Source organism: Xenopus laevis, chromosome 6S, assembly GCF_017654675.1.
Source record: "Xenopus laevis strain J_2021 chromosome 6S, Xenopus_laevis_v10.1, whole genome shotgun sequence".
Classification (NCBI taxonomy): Eukaryota; Metazoa; Chordata; class Amphibia; order Anura; family Pipidae; genus Xenopus; species Xenopus laevis.
In genome coordinates, this window is record NC_054382.1 from 65633425 (window position 1) to 65656512 (window position 23088).

Sequence of the window (23088 nt, forward strand, 5' to 3'; positions counted from 1 at the left end):
TTAAGTAGTTTCTGCAATATAATCATGCCTTTAGACAGTTTGTACTGCTAGGCAGGCTTCAGCTCAACAGCTTTTTTATGGCCAAGAGAGACCGAAACCCTAACTGTCTATACACTGCATATGCACTTCCTAGATTTAGTAACGCTTGGGTAGCTACTATGGTTTTCAGTTGAGCTTAAAGCATGCTCTATTAGCAATCTAGAAATGGAAATATCTCAGAAACCACTAAGCACCCTTAGTAAGTTTACATCAATTCACTTTTTGAGTTTAGATGTCTTTATGGTTTATTTTATTACTCTTTATAAAAATGGATCATTTGACAACACATAGTTGATACTTTTGGACTGAACCATTTCATTTCCACACTATATCCATTCCAGTGCAGAAAATAATTCTCTATATGATCAGTCTCTGAATGTGATGTGTATCTGGGTTTAGCAATTCAGATAGGCTGGAAATCCCGCAGGTAGATCTTTAATAAATCTCCTACATGGTCTTATTTTATTACACATTACAGATACAGGGGTACCCACAAAATACCCACAAAATGAGTTTCAAGCTCAAAATGTCTAATTCAGTGACTGTGCAGCCCGTAGGTACCCTGCCTGGGCCTCCAATGGGTGAAAAAAATTGTCAGGGTCAGAAAAAATTGTCACGGGGCAAAAAACTTTCTGTGAAGCAAATCGGGTCCGATTCGACCTTTCACTAGATGTAAAGTGTGGCTGTGATCCACTCCCACAACCCAAAAAAAAATGACTCTCCCCTTACCCGGTTGATCTAGCTCTATAGTGACTTTGGTTCCAATTCTGAGGTTCCCCAGGTCAGAAGGTAATTAACCCATTGTGGGCAGGTATCGTATATATATATATATATATATATACACTTAAAACAGCGTCAACACATAAAATAAAATACTGCTGAAAATTTAAAATGCAGTTAAAAAAATCTGAACGTGGTTCTTAAGTGCGCAAAGAAAAGCCATGATCCAGTCCTCTCATAATGATCTGTTTTGAAAAATAACAAAAATTACTATGTATCTGGATTTATGTTCTTTACTAAATATGTGAAATGGAAAATGGTTTTAACCAAAACAAAATGTTGTTACCTTTGAAACACACTTTCAAGCAGTGTATCTTCTGAAAATGGGTGGTTGGGCAATACTTCTTCACATAGAAGCAAAATATTATTTGCCAAAGGTTTTCCTTTCAAGAACTAAATGAATATACACATCATTCTTTTTTCAGTTTTTTCACTCAGAGTGCATAGCTCAGATTTTTAAAACCTTGTTGTGATTAATAGCTCTTCATTCAAATGAAAACTATGTTCAGAAGTTAAAAACAAAATTAAAATGTCAAACTAGGCCACATACAACAGCACTAAAGCAAAGAGGAACTTATTTAAAAGCAAAAATGAACCATAGCAGCATAGTTAGGTGCTGAAGATTATGCTGTATTCAAGTATAGTTGAATATGCACTTATATGTTCACTAATTTATGTGGTAGCTTTGAAATAACATATTCATTAAATGTATAGCAAATTATATTACTTATTTAAATATTTATTATGGATGTGTCACCACCAGCTTTATTGAGCAAAATAAAAAAAATATATACAAGGGAAAATAGTTTTTGCTTCTGTATTTTCTCAAAATCTGAAACCCAGTTGTATACTATATATGAAAATGGCACTTGATTCTACATTAAAAGTGAACAACTTTTTCAGTTCCAATTATGAATTTATTGATAAACTTGTGGTTAGCTTCCAGTTTTTTTGTAAATAAAAGACTGTTTTTGAAATAAGAAATTAAGTTGTTCTGTCAAGTTCCATTTCTCCATAGAGTTCTGCTAACTTTTTAAACTCCGGTCCCCATTCATCGAGAAAGTTATAATCCTGATCAGACTGTGTTCCTAATGAATCTAGAGAGCTGATAGATCCTGCTTCTGATCTTTGTCCCTCATATGCATATGTCTGCAAGGAGTCATAAGGGGGCACACCGGGGTCATGGTCTGCCTCAGCCAATCTTTGTTTGAGAAATTCCTGAACATTAATGTTTTCAATAGCGGAAAGAGCTTGCAGTCTTGGAGTCCCCATAACTTCAGGTCTTACATCCCTTCTGTACTTCAGCTCCTCTGCAGCAGAAGGGTTTCGCAAAGCACAAATATCAAAAGCTTCAGTGTCTTCTTCTCCACCACCTTCATCATCATAAGTCACCACATTTTCTCGAACATCTTCCTCAGAAATGATAAGAGACTCTTTTTTTCCTCTCCTTAGGGTAATGAAGAGAACCACAATTGCTACAAAGAAAGTTATAAAAGTTTATTTATAAGTAAAAAAACAAGTTTCAGAAATTTAAATAAAACATACTGCCACATTTTTTGTAGTTATTCTAGTAATTAGTAACCGTACTTTTAAGGTTTATTGCTCCTTTTAAATACATACAGTAAAACATTATCCCCCATATGTAAAAAACTAAGGGGGGTGATTTAGCAATGTTCAAATTTACATTTTTTGCCACAATTTATTTTTTTTTTTGCACAAAAACTCACACATTTGAATGTTTGTCATTTATTAAGAACAAAATACTCGAAAAACTTGAATGTAAAATGTTTGCAACTAAAAGTTTGTGAGTTCATGTAGAAGTAGGCAAAATTCAAGCTTTTTTGTTAAATAAGGTTTTTTTTTTACTTGTACACTCACTTTTTGTTATTGTTTTCAATCAAGGTTTCCATATTCTCAAACAAACATTAAATTCTTTAAATTATGAGTTTATTTGAAGAAAAAACTCTAAAATCTCATAAATTTGATTTTGATAACGCAGCCCATTAGTTTGCCCAGTTGCAGTTGCCCATAGCAATTAATAAGATAATTGCTACAGGTCACCAGTAAATGTTTCTTGCTGATTTGTGATTTAACCAGTAGCAAAGTTTGCATCTTTTAATTATATTTCTCCATATGTGAGCAAAGATGAAGGTGGTCATTCATTTCCAGAATTCGATGAGCAGATTTGAAGATTTCAACCATAATGCTTGACCAAGTATCACCGTAGCTGTCATGTAAAGCTAAACATGGAGCTTCAGTAAGTGTGAACAATTATATTTGAAAATCTGTTAATCAAAATCTTTTATTTACTTTCTATTTACTATATACAAAGATAAAGCTTAACAAAATAAAAATGTGACAGATATTATTTATTTTGGATCTTAAAATAGATCATAAAAAAATAATTATATATGAAACACATTTTTCCATTTATAGGATAATGTAGATGAAAGTTACATTTATTCCCACAGGCTTGCAAAAATGATTCCATACCCCAGGCAAAACATGTTTACTTTCCTATTAACCTTTCTGTTAAGTTTTCTATTTTACTGAATGGAGAAACCTACATTTGTTAGAGATTTTTCATATAGAATGTAGCAAGGATTCATATTAAGTGACAAAATCCCTCATCTGCGGCATATAAAAAAATGGCACACAAAGACATTTTCATAATGTTTACAGAACATCTGCAGAATGTTTACAGAATATTTGAATTCTAATTTAAGTTTGCCTGTTTTGCTTTGTTTAAAATGTTGTTTAAAATGGATCATATTCTGAAACAGTGATTGGGGGAAACATCCAGGAAACTACTGGCAAATATGGGAAATGTGCACATTCACTTGCAAATTAATGTGAACTTTGCAGTAGAGGTTACTATAAGAACATCTCTGTTTCAGTAAGGGCAGTGTTTCAAAGTTTTAGGATAATGATACATAAAAATATTACTATTTAAAAAATAGATTTTAGCAATTCTTTTTGGAATATGGCAGTATTTCCCAGATTCTGGTTATCTGCAGTTTGGATCAGTAGATATTGTTTATGCTTCTGTTCAATAACCTTTAAGTCTCTTATTTGTGGAGCCATCTGAAAGATAAAAGCACATTCAGCAGATCGACCAAATGTGAAGCATATCAGCTTGATGCCTAAAGTTTCTCCAAAATAGATCAGACGGTTAACATCTATTGAAGATCTACTGTAGTATGTGAAGCATTAAATATCAAAAGTGTGTTTTTATAGTGTTTTTTTTTTTTTTTGCACGAGTAGGCCAAATTCAAAATGATTATTGCCCTTTTTCGGAAATCTAGTGTAAATGATTTGACTGTGTGGTAAATTACATGCTAAGGTGATGTGTTAAGAAGTATAGAGATTTATTTTCAAATTGTGATGAATATTTAAAGAAAAAAAGAGAAAAAAAAAGAGAAAGTACAATATATTATCTGTGTTTTGTATAGGACTTGTCTGTGTGTATATAGATTGTGTGGGATCTTAAAAACAAAACTATCTATGAAAGTGTTAGGAGAGCAGTGCATATCTCTTTATAACTACCTAAACTTTAGCTGTGTTTGGCTCAGAAAAATGTATGCCATCATCCAGGTTTATTTTTCCCTTTTAACGCTGTATGTGCGGTATCCTCAAATCACTTTAAAGATCTAGCCTCAATTAGCTTACTCTGTTCCTTTAATAACCCCATGTTATCCCCACTTGACCAGCTATTATTTTAGTTTTTAGGTTTATTTTTTTGTTTCCCCAACTGGATGCTTAGGTACTTCTTGGACATGCTGCAAATTGTGTGGAAGTACTGTAAAGCTTAATAAAGTAGCAACACCAGTTTGATATGTTTTCATTTGTTTTAAATAAGAGCCAGTCATCTTTAAATTTGATTTGACCTCTGAGAAGGTAAACTGTGCCCTATTCATGCATACAAAATGATTTCCTGGGTTTGATTTGCAATAGATGAGTCAGGTTTGAGACTTATTAGCTCATTATAAGAATATTTGCCTAGTTCTGTTACTGGGAACTGTATCTATACTCGGATTCTGTGGATTATTATTATTCTTTGTTTATCTAGAAAAAGAAGAAGCATATAATATGTTTAGGACTGACTTCAAACAGGATGTTACTGTTATTGAATGTTTATTAGTCACACAAACTTTTCAATGGCTTCTTTACACATGTGCCATGATTTTGGAATTGTCACATTTGAGCAGAAAGTGAATGTGAAGACATGGGCTGAATTGAATTACCAGATATCCTTTTCCAAAATGTATATACTGTATGAGTATTCTTTATTTATATAACACCTACATATTTCATGGAGTTGCACTGCATTGATTACAGTTCATAAAGGGCATATTTATCAAGGGTTGGATTTAGAGTTCAAGGGAGTTTTTTTAAACTTTTAAAAACTCCCATGAACTCGCAATTTTACCAAAATTTTATGCAATTTAACACAAAATTCAAATTTTGCAAACTCGGATGAATGGGATTGATGTGCAAACTCTAATCAAGTTTTTCTCTGAAAAATACTAGATTTTCAGGAAGACTGCAAACAACTCCAAATTGATCCCAGGACAGTCCCCATATGCTAAAACAGCTAAAGGTTTAAGGTGGTGAATGGTCAGATTTGAATTCTTAAAGGACCGGTACACAGTAAATTTTTAAAATCTAATTAAATTTTTTTTAGAAACTCAAATCAAATTTTAACTATTACCTAGTTGAATTTCACAAAAAACTCAAAAATTCAAATTTCAAAATTTAAAATTCAAATTCTCACTTTGACCCTTGATCAATCTGCCCCAAATTGTTGGACCTCAATATTTGTCAATGAGATGGCCAAAGAACATTTTTCCATGTATAATTTGCTATAGAGTATTACACTCTATCTTGATAGGCTTTGTTCACTGCTGCTGTAGTTGGCTTTATCACACAGACTTTCAAAATATTATTAAAATCCTTTTTGTAATCAGTGTGTTGGACCCTTAGGTAGAAATGTAATAACAAGTGAAAAATTTGCTATACCTATAGCAACCAATAAACAGGAAGCATTTAATAGTCACCCATTAAACAGCAGCAACATCTTATTGGTTGTTGTGGGTAACTGTAACTGGGCAATCAATACATGGGGGTCAGTATTTAGGCACATCTTTTCTAAGACTTTATGTAGTGTGTGCATGTATTAGGGTTAGATGCCTCACCTCAACAGTACCATCTTTAAAGCACTGGCTCCATCTTGCCTTGGAGTATCTGTGAGGTGCATGATATTGAACTCATGGGGGTATATTTATCAAATAGTCAAGTTTGAGATCACCACAGTCCTCTAGAATGAAATTCTGCCACTCTCCATTCATTTATATGGGATTTTGAAAGGCGTATTTATCAAAGGATGAACTTTCACTTTCACCCATTGATAAATACTCTTTAAAAAAATCCCATAGAAATTAATCGAGAGTAGCGGAATTTCACTCTGCTGACGACTGTGGTGATCTCAAACTTCACTCTTTGATTAATATACCCCATACACTTTACTAGGGCCAGCATACTGAGTCTCGCATGCTTATCTCTTTGCCACCACCTGTTTTTTGTCTACTGCTAGGTCTCTTTTGTGAGTTTCTCAGGTGTTCAAGCTCTCAGTTCTCCCACATCTCATAACACTAATCTGGACTTTAGCCCAAAAACCTTCATGTAGTAGATGTCTAGTGCTGGCCAAAGAATTTGTGGCTTGTTTAAAGCATAATGGAGCAACAACTCCCTGACATTTGTATTTAATATTAACACAGAATTTTATGCTGTAAACTTGTTCAGTGCTTGAAAATTCAGCATATCTGTTAACATATAATAGAATCTAATTAATTTATGTCATGCACCACTAAGTTTAAGCAGTGATAAAATGTTTACAAAGACATTGTTAACTGATTAACTACTGAATTATACCAAGGATGAAACTTCCTTGCCAGAACAATGTCTTCTAACCTATGTCATGTAAAAGCTTAAAGATCAATGGACTATGATTCCAATATAACAGGCTTCTATACAAAATATTGAGTTAGTAAGATTTAAAACGTGCAGCAATATCCATGTGACACAATTATGCAAAACATTGCTATATCACAATATAGAACAGACCACAGACAGAATAAATGGTATTTTGAGCACCAGTCAAGCTACAAATGTGATTTTTTTCTAATCATTGGGTAGTTATAAGGCTCTGCTTTTATAATTGACTTGTAAACTTCATACTAGATAACTGGTTAATAAAACAGGAACTCAAAGTCACTTACCTAATAGAATAACAACACAAAGAAGAATTGCAATTAATGCTCCTGTACTTAGTCCTGCAGAGGAGAGAAAGGCTTCAGCATGACATGTCCGTACGCGTCCATCTCTCTCACAGGCACATACTCTTATTGTAAGGGTGCTTGTGCTACTCAAATGAGGAATTCCACTATCAGCCACAACAATGGGGAGATAATAAAGATCCTGTGATGTTCTACTGAACCTTCTCCGGCGTGTTAAAATGCTTGCAGTGTTATCTAAAAGGAGCCCAAAACAAATCCAAATGTGAGCCCAAGCAGTCCATGTTAAGGTTCAGACAGTACATAAATCCTTTGCAAGCTCTGTCATTCAGCTACTAAATAAAGGTTGATTATTACTGACTAATCTGCTCTGTTAAAGAGATACAGACACCAGCAATTACATCTGTCATAATATTGCCTTTGAAAGCTACTTATAACTTTGTCATAAAGTATTTGCACAAATTTTACATTACATGTCTGATGCCCCATGTTCCTGTATGAGGGGGCTGCCATATTTGTGCAGTAGGAGTCCTGACAGGCTTAAATGGGACAGTCAGGTTGGCAAATCAGTCAGCTTTAGAAATGTCAACCAACAATTACTTACAAAAATAAACCTCTCAGCAAAACATGATTAACATGACCTATAGGTAATTTTTAATGTAGATTCATATTTTAAAAAGTCATTTTTAGTGTAAGTATTGCTTTAACGTTGAAACCGAAAATCTGTTCATATTATGCCAAATACTTAAGGTGTAATGTGGTATTACATAGATCTTATTTATTATATACTAATGATGCATTCATACAAGCTAACCAATCAATGTCTACTTTCTAAAAAACTACAAACTTTTCTGTCATTGTAACCTTGTGCTCTTGGTTCACTGCCTTAACGTGGCCTTAACATGGCCATACAGGAGCCGATAAAAGCTGCTGACAGACCAAGTTATCAGCTTATTGGTCCGTGTGTGGGGCCCTTCCGATGGGCTTCTCTGATCGATATCTGGCCGAGAGTCAGGCATATGTTGATCAGGCAGGGGTAAAAATCCAGTTGAATCGCAGACTGCATCCGACCACCTGCATTACATATATTATGATCCAATCATTAGGCCCTATGGCCCACGATCGATCAGCCCAATATCGCTCAACTCAAGGTTGGCATATAGGGAGAGATACATAATTTGGCCAAAAGTCGCCAAATGAGCGGATCTGTATGTGTATGGTCACCTTGAGGCAAGCAGTGTGACTTTCATAGACTTTCATATTCACTTTGCAAAGACCAAAAAATAATGTTTCTTTCCAAGTAATCTTGAAATCATGAACAAACAGGAAAAATATTCTAAAGAAAGTATATAAAACTTTGGAAAAAAGTGGACCTAAAATACACAACACATCTTTGCATTAACTTTAAGTTTCACTAAGTAAAACAATTCGTATGTATAGAGTTGTGCAATTATGATGTATAAGCAGTGTGAAATGTAATAGTGATAAGTCTAAAGCAACTGGACTTGCTGAGTAATCTTAAGAGCATTTAATCACTCATATGGAGCAGAAATTTTTAGTCAATTACATTTTCTGCCTATATAAGTACCATTGACTTCAAACTGAGCTAAAATAAAATGAAAGTCTAAATTTCTTAAATTAAGCAATAAATACCTGCTTTCTCATCACTTTTGTAATACATTCTGATTGCTGATATCAGAAATCAGTGGATGGAATGTATACAATTAGTAAGAGAAATACCCAGTTGCATATTTTTATCGCTTTTTTTATATCACTTTTTACACTGTTTTTAGTGTTAAACATTTATATTATATATAACCTTTATAAATATGATATAAAACCTTAATAAATGTGGCTCTGAGTATTTGAACAGTGTGAGATAGAGAGAAGATTAAAATCAAATTAAACAAGAAATCCAAATTCTTTTTTTATTTAAGCACTCATAGCTGTTGTAAACTCATTTAAAAACATCAGCTCTCAGTCAAATACTGGCTGCCCCTCCTCTATAGGCAGGAAATTACTTTCATTTTCCATTCAGTATGTACTAAATGTCACTGCACTCCCCACTTTCCCCCTGTACTCTTAACCATTTAATTGTGTAGCCAGTGCATGGGGATGGACATCAGGTCCCCCATTCTGGTGCACAAACAAGATTTTGAGATGATGCAAGGCTTGCCTTAATAACAATGTCCACAAAATGGCTTCAGCCTGCTTGTTATAATTATGAGTTCTCAGACTGAAGGAAACAAGATTCAAATACTTGTATTTTGTGTAATTAAAGTTCATTTTGCTTGACTAACATTATAAAATAGGATTTGGAATAATTTCTTTGGATGACTGGTCACCTTTAAAATAAGTCAGTGTGAAACCAGTATATGAAACACATGTGGCACATGCATTGAACAGTGTCCTGCTTTATTAATAAAATATTTGTTATATAACTTTGTTTCAGATCAAGAGCAAAGTGCATGAATTTGTGAATCTGAAAATAATTTCTTCTCATACTTGGAAGAATTGCATTATTTTCAGCATGGCAGTGGATTCATGTAATGCTAAAAGGGACAAGGGACAAGGCACAAACTCTCTGAACACAATTTCAATACATTTGTTTATCAAGAAAATAAATGCTTTGTGTTTTTTAAAGTGTAATTTTGGCCTGTTTGTGCTCTACCCATGAAATGCTTTGTGCATTGATTTAATTTCAACTAGCTTCATGAAGATTGGAGTTTGGAGGTTTCTAAATTTTAAGAGAGTTGTAAATATACCATGATCTCATATACAGCACAGATTGCAGTTCAAACAGCAGAAGAAAATAATGCAGCTCTAGACACCCTGCTAAGTCTAATGGTACACATGTAAGGAGGAGAAATCATTTTATAAAAATGCATAAATACTTAAGGCAATATTAATTCAGCAAACAGGGGGTATCAGTCAATACAATTGGACTGGAGGAGGTATTCCAATTAAGGTGCCTATATAAGGGAAAGAAGGAATCGCACGTTTAGCCTAGCATCATCAACAGGCAAGACAGACAATACCAAGTATGACCAGGTGGATACCTGTTCATTCCTAAGATTAGATAGAGAGGATTGAGTGAAATTTCACCACTTTCGATTAATTTTTATGGCATTTTGAAAGGGATATTTGTCAAAGGGTGAATTTTCACTTTCGCTCATTGATAAATACAATACTATTTTAAAAAAATGTGGTACCATCTTGCTAAAGCTTTGTTAAAACTGTTAATTTAAATTGTATTTTCTTTATATTGTTGAGGTGGGGTGGAACTTATTGTCTCTGTCAGGGCAATGGCACACAGTGCATTTTGTTGCCAGTGCTAAATCACATTCAACATGGGCAACAAAACAAAACAACCCAAAATACAGACAAAAGGAATCAGCACATGCAAGGCAATCCATTTGTGTTATTACATGAAAATACAAAAGGGAGCATAATATAGATAGATAGAATATCCATATAATTTTCTTTGACCACTAAGGAGTCCATGAGGTACATTTCATTCCATTGCAGAATAAACAATATGGAATACATTAAAAAAAATCTACAGCACCCCCCACACACATGCACATATTTTATCTGTTTCATATACAGTAAATCTAATACCACAAACATTTTAACTGACATAGTCCCTTTTTTATTTGAGAAACAAATTTAAGATTAATAATCTAATCACAAGGTATTATTGGATTTTTAATATACTTACACTTCAACTTTCAAATAATAATGTAAACTTGAATCCTAACACAAAAAAAAACATTCTGTATTGGTGGTCCTATAATGTCCAATGATGCACCACCATGTGTCAGTCATGCTTTTTACATGAGAAAAAATGGGATTTCTTTAAAATGTTGCTTAATAAATATACATTTAAGTATATTCCCCTTGCAAGCAGGGTACCTCATCGCAAAGCAAAAGCTTTGTGGTTTGACAGAAGTGTTGGTGTTCAAGTTGGCAAGAAAAGACGTTCTTTTAAGGCTTTCAAGTTAGCTGGGAGAGCAGAAACTTTTGTCAAATATAAGGAGGCTTATAAATCATGCAAACAAGCTATAAAATAAGCTAACATCAATATGGAAAGGGTATTGCAGCAAGGAGTTAAACCCCAAATTATTTTTTTGAATATGTAAATAGTAAAAAAAAAAATTAAGCAGGATGGTGTGGGGCCGTTATTTTTCATCTGTCTACACAAATGAGGAAGCAAGTAATGAAGGTTTCCTTTTAAATAGTCCCAATTCTATTGCTAAATTGCTAAAGCTTTTGATACAGTATCACACAGAAGGTTAACAGTTTAATTAAAGGGATTCAGTCATGATTTTTATGATGTAGTTTTTATTTCTAAATGACACTGTTTACACTGCAAATAATTCACTATACCATGTAAAATGTCATTCCTGAACCAGCAAGTGTTTTTTTTTAGTTGTAATATTGGTGTCTAGGCAGCCATCCCAGGTCATTTTGGCTGGCCATGTGCTTTCAGAAAGCGCCAGCACTTTTAGGGTAAGGCCAGACGAGGAGATTCGGGGAGATTTTGTCGCCTGACGACTTATCGCCACGTCTTTTGCGCGAGAAAGTCGCGCAAAAGACGTGGCGATAAGTCGACAGGCAACAAAATCTCCCCGATTCTCCTCGTCTGGCCTTACCCAAAATGGAACTTCTTTCTGGCAGGCTGTTGTTTCCCCTAACTGAATGTAACGACCATGTTATCAGGAACCTTGTTTGGCGACTGTACCTTGCGGATGCACAGGTGATCACCGACGCCCTTTTGGGCCACCGGGCTTTCTGTGGAATCCAACAAGGAAGTGTGTAGAAAAATCGTAAGTGAGGTACCGAAGAGAAGACGGAGTCGGGCAAAAGGTTCAAGGCAGGCGGCAGAAATCATAGTCAAGAGTCAGGCAAAAAGTCAAAAACCAGGAATCCAATATCACAAAAAACGCTTCGGCAGGATCAATAAAACGGATGAACCCAGAAGTATGCGCATGCTTGCTGCCATTCTGGGAGAGACGCGCATCTTACACTGAATGTGTCACAGTGGGACCTGGATTTTACAATTGAGTGCTGTACTTATATCTACCAGGCAGCTGTTAAATTGTGTTAAGGAGCTGCTATCTGTTACCTTCCCATTTTTCTGTTGTAAGGCTGCTGTGGGCAAGAAAGGGAGGAGGTATTATCACTCCAACTTGCAGTACAGCAGTAAAAAGATACAGATGTTTATCAGAGCACAAGTCACATGACAGGGGGCAGCTGGGAAACTGACAATACCCAACTATATAAATCTTGCCTTTTAATGGAAGTTAAACACATGTTATGTTTTCTGTGATTGGGGATGGTCAATGAAAGTGTGTAGACTAGACCCAGTCTAGTCTTACATATGCAACGTTTTTATTTACAACTGTGACAACATGTTCACTTTGTTGTATGTGTATTGAACCATGGTGCAAACAAAAACATTTAAAAAAAATCTGTTTGCACATTTGAAAAACAGATTTTAGTGCAGAATTCAGAGCAGCACTATTAACTCATGCCTTTTAAAAAAAACATTTTTTTCCATGACAGTATCCCTTTAAGGAATATTGGCCTGGAACATATTATGTGTGCTTGGATAGAGAACTGGCTGAAGGACAGATTACAAATAGTGGTGGTAAATGGAACATTTTCTAATTGGATCAGTGTTGTCAGTGGAGTACCACAGGGGTCTGTATTACTCTTTATAAGTACATTAGAGGGAATTATAGACTGCTAGCGGAAGATCTATTTTTCTATAAAATGGATAATCGGACCAGATGCCACCCCTTTATACTAGGGAAAAACTTTTATTTGCAGCAACATAGGTGGTTCTTCATAGTCAGGACAGTGAGATTGTGGAATGCACTGCCGGATGTTGTCATGATGACTGGGGCTTGGATGATTTTTTGGTTAATCATAATAGCCAAGGTTATAGTAATACTAAAATCTACAATTAATATAGATATTGGTATATATAGTTTCAGTGGGTGTGTGTAGGTATGTGCACTGGTTTGAACTTGATGGTCTTTTTTCAACCCCGCTTGACTATGTAACTATTAACAGCACAAAGTATACCAGTTCAATTGCTGTTGTTGCCAATAAGACATACTGTATTCCAATATACCTGGTCAAAGACAAAGAAAGAGTAATAGAGTTATTAAAATTTACCTTCATTATTCCTCAATGTAAAATTTGGATTTATAGATTGGGAATCTTGTAGAGAAAAATAGAATCTTGCTCCATTTGCAGTGTCATCCTTGTCCTTTGCTTTGATAGTATGAATAACCTTGTGGAAACACAAATAATAATGACTAAACTATAATTGATTATCTACCGGAAAAAATAGATTATGGACATATTATATAGTTATTAAATTTGAGTATCAATTTGCAGTTTGTAGTTTTTGTAGTTTTACCCTGGCCATTTCCATGTCAGTCTTACAAATCGGTAAGATCCTCCTACTTTGACCAGGCAGAAGAACTGCCCCTAGTAAAAGGACTTCCACCTACCAATATACACACGGCCATTTTTACCTGTGCTCACCTGCATTGCACTTTCTTCTGTTAAGCCACAGGGGAATGCAGGAGTAGATACAGTCAATTATTTTGAAGGGGGCTGTATGCGCAGAATGCAGGTGAAATGCAACATGCTGCATGCCAACCTGCGTTTGGTGCTTACATGCGTCTGTGAGTACAGCCCCCTTTAAAATGATTGTCTGTCTGTCTGTCTAGATGCTATACATGTGAATATAATGAAATAAAAAGAAAAACCCTTCTGGCAAAACATTTTGGTGATGGTATGTGTTCCTTGCATGGTAAAATAACCAATATTTGATTATCAAATGTAATTGATTATACAGGTGTCTTTTTTTCATCCGTGTACTGGTCAGTTCAGTCTGCAGATCTGTATTCCAGGTACAGATTGGTTTAAGCATTTGTATCCAATTATGGTTCTCTCAGATCTGTATTAAAGGTAAAGATTGGTTTGGGGATTTGTATCCAATTATCTCTCAGTTGCATTCTGATTCCTTCTAAGCCTCAGCTGAACTAATTAAGCACTTACCTGGAATACTAGCACCAGCCTGAGATTGGGTTACAGGCTTCTGGCTCTGATTTTGCTTTACTATCATCCAGAGGCTATAGACTAAACCTAATGCAAATGTCTGTGTTTCAAGCAACAGCATATTTTTTTTAATGCTAGTGCAGAGTATGTGGATTTGATTTCCCTTAATTTGCTGCATGAAGACTAAAGGACTGCTGCGACAAACTGCCCACCAGCTGTTACTGAAAAGAAACCGGCACCTTTTTCTGAGCGACTGAACTAAATGGTAATAGTAGTATGTTCATTACCCATTATCTTCAGTGATCATACTGGCATGTATTGGTTTATATGGTATTTATAGCTAAGGACAATGGGACTGGCAAAGGGCATAACACATTTTGAAACTGCACAATGCAGTACATAGTTAATTTTTTTGTGGCAAAATTTTCACTTTCCCATCAGGCCCTATATTTTTTAAGGCTACCTTCTTATCCTTGTACATAATGGGTGGTGTGTCATGGCAGCTAGTGGGTGCATGTGTGTGTATGGTGGGTCCATGGGGTGAGGTTCTCTGAGGGGCCCCAGTAACCCCAGTCCAAAACTGATAAATTATCTCTGCCTGGAATTTACTCTTGTCAGCTTAGCATGTTAATACTCTAACATACTAGTTAAGTGCGTGAGGTCTGTTATCAAGAAACTCATTATCTGCAAAGCTCTAGTTTAAGGGAAGGACATCACCCATAGATTTCCTTTTAATTTAAAAATTCTGTTTTTTATAATTGATTTCCTTTTTCTTAGTAATAATAAAAAAACACATTGTACTTGATTCCAACTAAGATATGATTAATCATTATTGGAGGCATACCAATCTTTTTGTGTTTTAATGTTTAAATGAGTTTTTAGTAGACTTGAGTTTACCTGATTGTTGATATTGTACCCTGGAGAGCTGCTAAATTACTCAAAAAACATGAATAATAAAAAATGAAAACCAAATGCAAATTGTCTCAGAATATCACTCTCATCATCATACTAAAAGTTAATTTAAAGGTGAACAACCCCTTTAAGTACATTTTGTGTGTGCTACTGCAGATGGTCAATATTGGCCTTTATGTTGTTTTTACATACTTTTTTATGCTTGATATAGCTTTTCAATGTAACAAAATAACATTATAATGATTTAGGGGCAGATTTATCAAAAGGTTTTAAATTCAAATTTCGAGTTTATTATATTGTAACTTGACTAGTCCAAATTCGATTTGAGTGAAAAATGTGAAATTCGATATTTATCATGTACTGTCCCTTTAAGAATTTGAATTTGACTATTGGCCATCTAAAACCTGCCAGATTGGTGTTTTAACCTATGGAGGACCTCCTACAATCAATTTGGAGTGGTTTGATGGACTTTTGAAAAAACAATTTTGGTGAAAAAACTCAAATCAAATTTGATTCGAGTTTGCGGGTCGATCCTATTCACCTGAATTTTTAAAAAAAGTATATTTTTAATACATTTCATCTCTAAATTTGACCCTTGATAAATATGTCCCTTAATGTTTGGTTTTTTGAATGGATACTGTGTGAGAATAAGAGTATAAGCTTGATCTAACTTTTTTATTTAATTTTTTTATAATTTGACTTTGATTTTCTGTGCTTTATATTATGCAGTATCAAAGATCCTGTAGGTCTGACTTAGAGAAAGAGATAATTACATAGCTAACGCAAATTATTGTTTTTTTTAAAGGTAATTTCCATTCAATGTACTGTATATGTTTTTTTTTTATTAAAACAAGACTCAGAGCTAATGGAATAAATATTCAGAGTTTATCTGAGACAAGATTTATTCAGCATTAGTAAATATACAGTTCTAAGTGGCAATGACACTTTTAGATGTAACAATTACATAGTGCTCAAACATTTCAAGTAAGCATTTGAATTAGTATTACTGCTTAGAGTTGTTGCTGTGCTGTGCTGATAGTCTAGAGTGATATGATATACAGTATGCAGACCAAATGTAAAAACTTCAAAACCAGTCAAATCAAACCAGTCTGTATTGGCTTTTTCTTGAAATAAAGAACCACAGTGAATTCAAGTTTAGGTAGAGCAACCAGCTGGCAGGTAGAAAATGGGATTATGATGTGGAGGACTAAAGGATTACATTTATGATTATTAAGCAAAACTAGAAATGTGATATATTTAAGAAAAGCCCATGTAACACTAAACTAACCCTTGATCAGCTAGCGCTATGCTATTATGACATATGTATAGTTAATATCTGTATTTGACAATTTTTTCTAGATTAGTTAATTGTAAAAAAATCCTTTGAATATATTCTTGAAACCCATAAACCTAAGATTGTAGTTTTTCATTTCTTTGTCAGTGAATGCTGTAATCTTAAGCATGCTATTTTGGCCTATCTCTGCCAGAAACTAAGTCAATTTCCTCTCGCTACAGGTTACACATAGTTTAATCTGACAGCAATTCTTTGACAAATTTATAGCTGTCTCCCCTCACGCAGACTTTGCTTCTATGTTAAATTCCCAATTATCTGTTCTCTGTTCTATCCTATTAATTTAGTGCTTGCTCTCTGTTCATTTTTGCCAACAGTAAAATGGTTTAAAATCTTTTTTCAAGACAGTCTGAATTTCTTCTGACATATTAACAGACATTCTGTGCCTTCTAAAACATGTTCTTAAACAAATGGTTATTACAAAAGAAAGGTATAATAAAACACTTTACTTTTTAAATCTGTGTTTGCAAAGTATGTATGTTTCATGATATGACATTAAATGCTAGGGGTTACTGTTAAAGGTATGGGCAAAGTTTTCCCATTGTTTTTACAGGTCCAGCAATCCTTGTCAAATAAGGGGATAATGTAATAAAAGAACAGGTCTGTGGCAGGTATAGTGCAATATGGTAATTACTAAGCATAGCAACTTATCAAATATTTGCTTTAAAAATGGAGACTAGTAAATACTTCTTGCTGTTTGGTTGCTAGGGGTTACTATGCCTAGTGCAAATTTTGAACTGGGAATTTCATGATGCTTATAATTTACTGGACACTTTTAAAATATGGCAAACAGAAATCCTGGGAAAGTTGCAGAGGAGAGATGTAAAAAATCATTACTGATTCCAAAAATATAAATGGCAATGGAATAACTATATTGGACAGCCCCTAATCATTACAAATGGATAAATAATTGTTTTCCTTTAAAGGACATATTTATATTTATACACCTCTAGGACTACTAATTTTCTTATACAGTATTTCACAAAAGGAAGAAAGCACATTTATCACATAATAACATTTAGAAATACTATGCAACTGTAGTGATATAAAACATCAGCAACTGTCGGATACCCACAAATTTAATGTAAATGATCTCTGAATGAAGAGCGGAGTAATGATATATGCTCATGACATTGTCGTTAGTCCTCGGCATCAGTTACAAGGCTGAACTTTCACTTCCTCCTGAGGGTCATAAGCAGTGTTCCATGAATAAAAGGTTCCCCTTTTATAAGGCAGATCCTAACAGCTAGAGGGTCAGGAACTTATAATCAATCAAGGTCTTAAGTTACCCAGGAACTTGGCCAGGACATTGAACTCAGGATTTTTATTTTGAAATTGGCGCTAACTGAGGATCTGTCATGTTAGAGATCAATGTGCTGCTGGGTTGTAGCATAATGATGTTGCAGCAATAACACAAAGCTCTTTATCTGCATAAGGACCTCAGTTCTGGTGCATGCTAGTGCATAGAAGACTCCAACTGCACCAGCACTGTATATATGGTCAGAATGGGCTGAATGAAAGAGCCTGTGATATAATTGTACTGTTATTGCCATAGTTATTTTGAATACTTTAACACACATCTGTCACGTACGGCTCCCTAAATGCAGAACAAGTGCTTCGCTCCCTGCTCACGTCCAATCTTCCACCTGTAGCAGCCACCTTTGGCCTTGGGTGGAGCCCTCGGCTACTCAGATGCTGCCAGGTCTTCATTTGAGATGAGCAAAGCAAGTGTTCTGAATAAGTGATGGTGCACGTATGTTAACAAGGTTGAACTGAAGGCAACAGTTCAAGGAGTAGACAATAAGCGTGGTCAGGCAGGCTGGGGTCAGTACAGGCAGTTCAATCAGGGTCAGACAGGCAGTGGTCGATACTGGCAGAGTTCAAGCAAGGTCAGACAGGCTGGGATCAGTTCATGCAGAGTTCAAGAATGGTCAGGCAGGCAAGGGTCAAAATTGGCAGAGTTCAGGATAGTCAGACAGGCAGGGATCAAAACTGTAGCAGCACTGTATGGACAAAATATATTGATGTAATTTCATCCCTATATGGTTTTCCATCTATTGTATTGCAAGAGAGCTACAGGGCAAATGAATTCACTATGTTAAAACATACAATAAGAAAGTACTGAAAAAAGGCTATAAATGTAGAACAAATGAATTGAATTATATGAGTAGACAGTTGCATTGTGGTTTCTGAATGTTTATAGGGCTCACCTCTTGAATGAAATGAAGGTAAAGCATGATCAATGGCAGAAACATTTATTAATCATACCTTCTAACCCTACCATTATTCATAAGGGTTTTTTGGTCACACGATGGAGCCCTCACCCAGCATCATTTTGTATAATGTAATGTAACACCCTCAAAGGCAGTTCAAAATTTATCATCTAAACCTCTTGGTTTGCTTTGCTACAGAACATAATGAATGGTGCTAAAACAAATCGATCTATGTAGTCTGCCCACATTGAAATGTAGTTTTTAATTCTTGTTCTTTGTCATTATCCTATTAAACCTGTCTCTTCTGGGAATTCTCATATTCATTTACTTCATTAAACCAGAATAGTTGTAAATGGGAATTAAATAAAGTGTGTAGTAACATGAATTTTGCTTGCTAACAGTAAACTGTTAATTCTCATAACTATGTATGAATTACAGTATATTACAAGACAAGACTTTGATTCAGATCCTTGCTTATATAAAGTACATATATGATATAAGTGTGATTGTAGATCATAAACATTTGTATAATATTGTGCCTCTGTAATATACTGTGTATATCCTGTATGTAATGGTTTGCAAAATCACTGTACTTAATTACCTTTATTACCTTACTTCAACCATATCAAGATCACATTGTTCAGTAAAGTGAAGTTATTTAGAGCCAGTTATTAAAGTATATTACCTGGCCAGCCCTGCCATTCTCACAAACAACAATGTCTTCATCAAGGATATATGGAGGGTTGTCATTAACATCTAAAACTCTGATTCCAACTGAAACATGGCTCACAAGTGAAGGATTGTCTGAAAAGGATAGACAAGTCAAGTTAGAAAACCTCTATTCTGCTTAGTGCATAAATCATATTTTCCTAACTTAGTTCAATATATATATATATATATATATATCAATATATATATCTCTTCACATAGAACCACACTCCAAATTATTTAGGTGAATAAAGTCACATTTATTGCATTCGATCTGTGTGTCCAACGTTCCGGCCCACCTTAGAGCCTTTATAGGGCATTTATCAAGTGTGTGTGTGTGTATATATATATATATATATATATATATATATATTTATATATATATATATATATATATATATATATATATATATATATATATATATATATATATATATATATATATATATATATATATATATATATATATATATATATATATATATATATATAGAGATATATATATATATAGAGATATATATAGAGATATATATATATAGAGATATATATATATATATATCTATATATATATATATAGATATAGAGATATGAGCAATATTCTTTATTTCTACGGGTTTTCGGATTATGCTCAAAAGATTTCTTTTCAATATTTTATTTGACTTATATCTTTTATTAGTTCTTGATATTATTTTCGTTTTTTCACTTTATTATTTGTTATACTGTCACTGATGAGGTCTGTTACACGTCACTTCCCCTGCTTTTGGTTGCTCTTTTTGTTTTTCCCGCCACACTTGGTATTTATTTAGTTTGTGTGAACCATTTTTGCACTTTGAGAAAGGCTGTCATGTCAGCCGAAATGTCAGCGATCGTCCACTGAATAAAGACATTTAAACACTTCTAAGACCTGTGAGTGCGATCTCCATTTCCAGCTTTACATTCAAACTTCAACAAGGACTGCACCCAGGCATAATTGATGACATTTTCGTGAGTGCCGGTTTTTCCCTTCACTATATATATAGATAGATAGATAGATAGATAGATATAGATATATATATATATATATATATATATATATATATATATATATATATATATATATATATATATATATATATATATATACACTTGATAATTGCCCTATAAAGGCTCTAATGGGGCCAGAAAATTTGATGTGCAAAAAATTCAGAGAAAGGGGATATCTAGAAACAGTGATCAGTGAAGCTAGAAGCAAAATTAATACAGTTTGAAACAAAAAGACTGATAGGAAGAGAATTCCCTTTGTTACAGATTATAATAGACAGTATCAATCAGCAATACACTTCGACGTCACTGGTATATTTTACAACGAGCGTATCCACACATAGATGAATTTATTGCTCCACCCATTGTCTCTTACAGAAGAGGCAGAACAATTGGTACCATGGTGACTTCTGCTCAAGTAAAGAAAAGAACTAGAGAAGTTGATAGTTGATACTTTCCTAAGCAAGAGAGCAACAGGAATGTCACCATGTTACAATTGTAATCAATTCCCTTATGTACATAAAGGGAAAGATTTTATCCATCCTGAGATGGGGTATGTTGCCCACTTGAGGGGCTTCTACACTTGTGTCTCCAAATATGTTGTATATGTGTTGATTTGTCCATGTGGTCTCATCTATATAGGTGAGACCACACAGATGATCAAATCACATATCTCACAACAAAGATCTGCCATCAATCTAGGCAATTTGAGTCAGCCAGTGTCCAAGCATTTTTTGGAGAAAGGACACAGTGCTGACCAACTCAGATTTATGGTGCTGGAAATGATCCCCCACTTAGAAATGGAGGAGATTGAGAACTCCGTTTAAAACAGAGGGAGGTGTGGTGGATCCACAAATTAGGTTCCTTACAGCCCAAAGGATTAAATAGAGATTATGATCTATATCTCTTATGAGTATGTTACAAAAAACTTGATGCTATTAGATACAATTGGAACTGAGCCTATCAATATATAATGTGCTTGCAAACTATGTTGGATATGGTAGATTAAAATAGGCACATGAAGGACAAGGGCAATATGTATGAAACATAATGTAAACTTTGACCTGTAGGGGTTACAATTGTGTATTCAACTCTGATGTCACTTCCTGATCTCTCTTTAATACTCCAACTCAAATTCAGGCGGTATTTGGGTGTCAAATCCAAAAAGTCACGGTATTCAGATTTTTCATGATTTCATGGGACATTGGCCCAGCTATATCACTAAGTCTCTAGAGAGTAGAGAACTCGTCAGCCATTACCCTTGATTAGACCAGAGTAGCTTCCTTCACATTTTTTAAAAATGTTTTACTAAGTTCTTATTATAGGTCAGCTGGTTTCCCCAAGAGCTCATATGGAGCCCATATAGCCAAAAATGTGGGGGTCCAGTTTTGGATATGAGCAATAGTACTTTCAAAATGCATATAGATGATAAGTTTCCTGTGGATTTCCATGATTTCCATAATTGAGGAAATAGTTGCTGATTTCCATTTGGCCTCTATTGTAATACGGGCTACAGTCAATATATGGTTCACTAATTTCTGGGAGGTACTATGTTTTCCCAGCAAGTGGGTTACAGTTTTTTTTTTTTATATATCTTTACAGGTAACTTTTGTTATTAGTCTATGTACCTCCTCCCAGTATCCATTAATCATTGAACATGCCCATAGTAGATGGTATAGTGACCCTATATTGGCGCATCCTCTCCAGCACTGGTCTGGAATAGTTACATTTATTTTGTTCAGTCTGTTATGGGTCATATACCAATGCATAATCACCTTGTATATAATTTCAAATAGCTTCCCAGTCCTCCAATTCCAAGGGACCTTCCAATTCTTGTTCCCAGTAAGTCATATATTTATGTTTTGGGGGCTTTTTGGCTGGTAGAGAAATTAGGATCTTGTATATATTTAACAAAAAAGCTTTTTGTGGCCAGAAGATTGCATTACGCTTAAATGCAAAAAAAGGTAATATGAAATGTTGTATTTGGAGATATTCATAGAAGCTTATTGGAATTTCAGGCAATTTGGCTTGTAGGTCTCCGAATTGGAGCATCTGAGAGATATTGTTAGTAAGTACATCAAATATTTTAAACAGACCTTTCGCTCCTCAATTGCTACAGAGAGAAGCTTGTGTCCTTGGTTAGAACCTGGGGTTTTGGAGAAATTGAGTCATCAGGGAGAAGGATGAAATTAAGTACAGTCTATCTTTTACTTGGTGCCAGATGGTGAGAATAGACTTGGTGGATTCTAGTATAGTTTTAGGCGGAGCTAAATGAGGGTCAGAGTTCCATAAAAGGGCTCCAAAATGTGTATGGGTGAAGGGGTTATGAAGGAGTTCTCTATCCTCGGAAGGGACCAGTACCGGGAGAGTTTCAAACAAATATAGGAATTGGGGTAAAATGTTCATCTTCAGTGCCGTTATACAGCCAAACCATGAGAGTGGGTAGTCTGTCCACTTATGTAGTAGCTGTTTAGCTTGTTGTATAAGTGGTTGAAAATTCCTTTTAAACAGGTCTCTAAATTGGGGTATTATCTTTGTCCCTAAATAGGTGTGAAATATCTTTCAACATTTAGTGAAGCCTCCTGAATACATAATGGGAGTGCCTCTGATTTATCCCAATTGATTTTATATCCAGAGAGGTTACTATAGGCGTCGAATGCCTTATGTAAAGTTGGTAGAGATATGAGTGGAT

General features: G+C 34.7%; 1 protein-coding gene across 1 annotated transcript in view; it reads right to left on the reverse strand.

Moving 5' to 3' along the window:
* Positions 1-1246: 1246 nt before the first annotated feature.
* cdh18.S (cadherin 18 S homeolog) overlaps positions 1247-23088 on the reverse strand; it is a 355950-nt gene continuing 334108 nt past the window's right edge. The window contains exons 11-14 of the mRNA XM_018269418.2: positions 19354-19472; positions 13299-13416; positions 7098-7349; positions 1247-2294 (exon numbers count right to left, since the gene is read on the reverse strand). Coding sequence (XP_018124907.1) covers positions 1804-2294; positions 7098-7349; positions 13299-13416; positions 19354-19472 — 980 coding nt within the window. The 3' untranslated portion in view covers positions 1247-1803. The remainder of the gene's footprint in view (positions 2295-7097; positions 7350-13298; positions 13417-19353; positions 19473-23088) is intronic.